The sequence below is a fragment of the Cavia porcellus genome, unplaced genomic scaffold (genome assembly GCF_034190915.1).
Source record: "Cavia porcellus strain 051 isolate PalLab524CR breed Dunkin Hartley unplaced genomic scaffold, mCavPor4.1 scaffold_24, whole genome shotgun sequence".
NCBI classification, from domain to species: domain Eukaryota; kingdom Metazoa; phylum Chordata; class Mammalia; order Rodentia; family Caviidae; genus Cavia; species Cavia porcellus.
In genome coordinates, this window is record NW_026947507.1 from 19901428 (window position 1) to 19907427 (window position 6000).

Sequence of the window (6000 nt, forward strand, 5' to 3'; positions counted from 1 at the left end):
ATGGATTCCATGACATCTGCGGACCCAACAAGGAGCTGGATGAAGAGACCTGCCAGTGTGTATGCAGAGGGGGCCTTCGGCCTTCTAGCTGTGGACCCCACAAAGAAATAGACAGGAACTCATGCCAATGTGTTTGTAAAAACAAACTTTTCCCCAGCTCGTGCGGAGTCCACAGGGAATTTGATGAGAACACATGCCAGTGTGTATGCAAAAGAACCTGCCCAAGAAATCAGCCACTAAATCCTTTAAAATGTGCCTGCGAATGTACAGAAAGTCCACAGAAATGCTTGCTACAAGGAAAGAAATTCCAGTATCAGACATGCAGGTAAGGGACCTTGACAGTAGCGTTGGTTTCTGTTATTGGAAATACAATCTTCTCAACCAAAAGCAGTGTTCTTACTCACAGTTGCTTTTTAGAATGAGTCCAGTAAGTTTAGGAAGGGAAACTGGTGTGCTTTAACAAATGCTAAACTTTAAGATTGGATTTGCTCCCCAAAAAGCACAGTAGGAGTGTTGGGGACCAAAACAGACCCAAGTTCAAGATAAACTCCAAATCCTGTCCCAGAGGCTAAGGAATACTGTGCGATACAAATTAGAGGGCTTGCATATTATTTTCAAAATACATCCAGACAGTTCACACCTGCCCTAAACAGAAATACTTTCCAGTGTAATTTAGGATAAACTAAGCACAGGCATTTTAGTGTAAAATTTGTGGATAAATAACCACAATGATTCCATTTAACGTTAATAGGAAAATAAAATATTTATGCAAAGTGTTTAGTAGAGTCAGGGAAATAAATCAGTGTTATCAAGGTTTTTGGGGACGCGTTTTTTTAAGCCTTGGTTTTATTCATCAAGGAAAAAAATGAGGTTATTGAACTCAAAGACTTTCAGTGTTACTCCCTGAATTTATGTCTCTTTAATGTCAGAAAATCAGGTGAACTATATAAACTAGATCTGTGCGCTCTCTCTCTCTCTCTCTCTCTCTCTCTCTCTCTCTCTCTAAATATATATATATCTATATATATAGATATATATCATATATATCAGGTGAACTACTATGTAAACTAGATCTGTGCTATATATATATATATATATATATAGCTTAACCATGTTCTTTCAATATTGCTTGACCAGTTAAGCCTTCTTGCTTCTGTAACTTTAATATCTCCAGCTCTCTTTTTACTTTCCCTGGATTTATAAAAATTCCCAGTTTCTTATTTCATTAATGTCTGACTGTAACACTGAGCTGAGCGTACTCTAGCACCAAGGCCCGACTTCTCAGAACCACTCAGAATCTAAGGGAATGGCACTGGCTTTCACCTCCCTTTCACCTCCCACTTACTCAGCCAGCTGGAGTCTGGTGTTAGTTAGAAGCAAGCTTCAGGGAGCCCCTGAGTTGCCACTCGGAATAATGTTGTCTTCATGCAGTCTGCCCTTCCTACCAGCTTTTTCTGTACACTCTCCTCCTTTTTGTGTAGATTGTGTAGATTTCTCCTCCTTTTTGTGTAGATTGTTCTTGCCTGGTTGCTCATTTTCAGAACATTTGTTTTTAATCATTTTCACTGATTCTTTTCCACCACTCTCATTTTAAATATGAGTAGTATCTTTTTCAGCAGATAAAAACATATCTATCTATTCACAATGTAGCATTCCCAGCCATGTTCAGCATTACTTACTAAGGGAGAGTCTATCACTGTGTACTTTTAATTTAATTTATATTTCTGAAATTCTTTCTGCGTTAGCATTTTAGTTACTTATAAAGAGGCTGTAATGAATCTCATTGATTATTTTTCCTCCCTTATGTCTACAGATACCTTACAAAAATCCAGAGTACCTTATAGAAGTCCTATTTAGAATATTTGAGAAATAATTATCTTGCAAAATTTACTTGCATATTCCTACACCGGTTACCAAAAGTGTGCTTCAGAGGTCTACTTGCGAGCTGGACATGGTGGTACAGACCTGTAATCCCAGCACTTAGGAGGCTGAGACAGAAGGGTGTCCATGAGCTGAAGGCCAGCCTAGGCTCTATAGTAAATTGAAGGCCTGCCTGAACTACATAGAGAGATCCTGTTTCAAAAAAACCAAAATAAACACACACACACACACACACACACACACACACACACACACACACACCCAGAATGATGTAGATACTGTCTTACTAAACTTAATAAAACCATTTAATATATTCATTCTTTTGTGAATCTAGTACATAGTGAAAAACCTAAAATGTTTACATCTGTCTACAGACTCACCAGCCACCATACTTTTCTGTAGTTTCTCTTTCTTTCTTTCTTTCTTTCTTTCTTTCTTTCTTTCTTTCTTTCTTTCTTTCTTTCTCTTTCTTTCTTTCTTTCTTTCTTTCTTTCTTTCTTTCTTTTTGTTTCTTTCTTTCTTTTTTCTGCATTAGATATAAAATTCAGGACTTTGCACATACTAGGCAAGTGCTGTCCCATTGCACTACAAAACTAACCCTCACATAATTCATTTACTTATTTATTGATTTTTATTTTTAGTATATGTTTACATGTTACGTTTATCATAGTGGGTGGTAGAAATTATTTCTCTCATTGTATTTCTCCTAATGCCTTCATAAAGACTTTCAGTTCACTGCATCCTTAACATGTGTACTCTCTGTGTCTAGCCCCAGGTTTTCTGGTATCAAATATAACAAAAGAGAAAACTGGTATTTTGTTTTTCTCTGTTTTGTTTTAAATTTTTAATTTTTTATTTTAAAAACCAAACAAGAAATAACAATAAAAATGATACAGAATTTCAAAACAAAATAATAGGTAATTAACACTAGTTAATGTAATGCATATTGTTACCTTCAGAGTAGTTCAGATGACAAGATTTAGGTTTAAAAAATGATCAAGCAATGAAAGTAAAAACTGTACTTGTATCTTATTGTACTTATATCTTGTGTGTGTACATATACATGTGTGTATGTATACACATACACACATATACAAACACATATATACATATAATCTTTTCCTTTCTTTTCTCCATTTCCCTATCCCAGTTGTTGTTTTCTTATTTTGAAAATACAAATTTTTCTCATTTTTCTCTTGATACTTGTTGATATCGTGGAGGACAAAAGTCTTTTGTCTAATGCTTTGCTCAGAAGCTTCTATTGATCTTTCAGATGTTATCTCTTATAAATTAAGGAATACTTGTGGTCACATAATTATGACTTTGTATGCAACAAGATTTCTTTTAAACACTAGATACACTTACTTTTCTAGAGAGAAAGAGATGAAGTTCAGAACCAAATTTTTTTTGTGATGCACTTTTAATTTCCATCTCAAACCATCTTGCATTTTTTCCTGTGTCCCTGTTTCCCCTGTTAAGCCTATTCCTACTCCAGTAAGATACTCAAAGACAGTGCCAGCTTATGGGAGTAACGGGGTTGTGCCATGTTGGTAATTCATCCTCTTACTGCCCCTGGAAGTTGGAAGTCCGAATGGAAAGAGGGGATCTCCAAGATGAGCATTGTTCCCCTGCATCCTTTGCCCAAACCCATCTGTTTTACAGGAAGGGAGAGTAGAGAAGGGAGAGTCAGCAGCCATCCTGCAGCCAGCTGTCAAGTGGAACACAGGAGTGACGGTAGCGCTGCTCACTGAGGGCCCCAGTCCTGCCAGGATGGCTGGTTTTAATTGCTTGCAAGGCTGGCCCAGGCCTGTCCCAGACTCTCGTGAATTCTGCCATGCTTAAGTGATCACAGTAAATCAGCAGACCCTAAATGCTCACTTTCAAAATTTCTGTTTTATGTTACTTTCATCAGAAAGTGCAGAAAGCACTTCAAAAGAACTAATGGCTACAATATCCCATCTTTCCATTTGTTATATCAGCAAGCAAGGCATGTTTTTAAAGGCTGTTCCATTCCTCCACAATACTATAATTTTAAGCACAAACTTAAACATCTGTAAACCTGCAATTTTATGATAAATTGATTTTTTGCTAGTTTAAATTTAGGAAAAATTTCCCAAGTACATGAGGAGCATCATGAACTCACTCCTTGGTCTTTAACAGATGTGTTCCTCTTTGTTTTCCCAGTTGTTACAGAAGACCTTGTACAAATCGCCTGAGGCATTGTGAGCAGGGCCTTTCCTTCAGTGAAGAAGTCTGTCGCTGTGTCCCTTCGTACTGGAAAAGAACACATGTGAACTAAGATTGGACTGTTGTCCAGTTCATCATTTTTCTACCCTGAAAAAAACAAAAAACAAAAACAAACACTGTTACCACATTGGAACTGTCTGTGAACAGAGAGACCTTGTGGGACCACAGTAACAAAGATAAAATTCTGTTTTTTTTTTCTGAACCATGTGGATAATTCCTCAGAAATGGACTGAAGCTCAACTGTCAAAGGCCTCTTTTAAAGACTGGTCTTCTGCCAATGACCAAACAGCTGAGATTATGTGATTTTTTAAAAAAAAGAAAAAATAATGACTATATAATTTATTTCCACTAAAGATATTGTTTCTGCATTCATTTTTATAGCAATAACAATTGGTAAAGCTCACAGTGATCAATATTTTTATAACATGCAAATATGTTTAAAATAAAATGAAAATTGTATTATATACTGGTAAGTTCAGTCTATTACCATCTTCCATTTTAGGCAAAAACTGATACGAAACATTGATCTCCTCCCGCCTTTTTTCTTTTTCTTTAACCAGGTATCAGGTTTTGATGACTATGAAAAAGTAAAAGGAAGTTTAAGAAGGACAACAGTGTGCCGTATCACTTTGGTTAAATGTCCTCAGTATAGTTAATGATTATAAATGTTGTAGCACATGATACTTTCGAATTTACCACCCAGTGAAGCCGTGCAGAGCATCTTATAGACAGTCCACTCAGCATCCCCTCTGAGAGAAAGTTGTTCAGTGTGCTGGAAGCGTTCAGATTTTTCCTGGGTATAAAATTCTTCAGTCCGTATCAAAATGGCTTTAAAATATTTTCTCAAAAATAAATGTTTCCAAATAGGCAATTTCTGTTGCCTAGCTTTTTTGAAAGCTAAGGTCCTTCTACCTAATAATTCTAAAATAAACTCAAAATAATATTTAAATTTTCATATATTTTTAAAATGAAACATCTCAGCCATACAACCAAAGTGCACTGTGGTTGCCTTAGTGTTTGCAGTGCTAAGGATCTGGCTCAGGGCCTTACACATGCTGGGCAATACTTTACCATGCACTATACTCTTAACCTCAATGTTTAACTTTTTAAAAAGGCATCATACTAAAATACTACTCTATTAATAGATATTTTGCCTCTATGAGTAAGATCAAGTAAATGACTTGCTCGTTTCCAGAGAATTAATTGTACAATAGTGTGTGATAGGTACTGTATAAAAATAACTAGGCCTGAAAGAAGAAAATATTCAACCCAAGATATGTATAGATAATTTCTAGAAAGTGGCACATTAAATCTACCAGAAACATGTAATTAGTATAGAGTACTAATCTTCATAATAAATATAAACCCTTAATTTTTATAGAGGACTGCTCATCTATAAGCAATATAAATATTAGTACTGACATGTTTTACTATAAAATAATGTTTTTAAAATATATAATTAAAAGATAAGTGCCCTAAAAACATTTTCAGTATTTTCTGTACTGACTTTTAAAACAGGTTTGCCAGCAATCTTTACTGATGTACTCAGTACAAATATGAACAGCTACTTTAGGAAGTCACATTGTTTCTTGTATTAGAAAATAGTCTTCCAGAATCTTCTCATTATACATCTACACACTATCTTCCAATTTTTCAGTACAGATTAATCTGAAGTCTCTAAGCAGACAAAATATGCATTGTACATTCTATGTTCTTAGGTAAGGTTTGGGTAATTTTAAATCTGAATCAAAAGAGAAAGGGAGGAAGTAAACGAGAGCAGGTAGGTTTCTGTAAAATTCTTCAAAACATCAAGTTATAGGGTGATTGCAGAAGAGAAATTGGAATCAAAATAACCTCTTATCTGATGGAGAG

At 35.5% G+C, this 6000-nt stretch overlaps 1 protein-coding gene and 1 long non-coding RNA gene across 2 annotated transcripts in view; one reads left to right on the forward strand and one right to left on the reverse strand.

The window, feature by feature from the left end:
• Nucleotides 1-4157, reverse strand: part of LOC134472672 (uncharacterized) — a 42414-nt gene extending 38257 nt beyond the window's left edge. Inside the window, exon 1 of the long non-coding RNA XR_010042586.1 lies at nucleotides 4025-4157. This is a non-coding gene — a long non-coding RNA (uncharacterized LOC134472672). The remainder of the gene's footprint in view (nucleotides 1-4024) is intronic.
• Vegfc (vascular endothelial growth factor C) overlaps nucleotides 1-4592 on the forward strand; it is a 108659-nt gene extending 104067 nt beyond the window's left edge. The window contains exons 6-7 of the mRNA XM_003469119.5: nucleotides 1-325; nucleotides 4066-4592. Coding sequence (XP_003469167.1) covers nucleotides 1-325; nucleotides 4066-4180 — 440 coding nt within the window. The 3' untranslated portion in view covers nucleotides 4181-4592. The remainder of the gene's footprint in view (nucleotides 326-4065) is intronic.
• Nucleotides 4593-6000: the final 1408 nt, after the last annotated feature.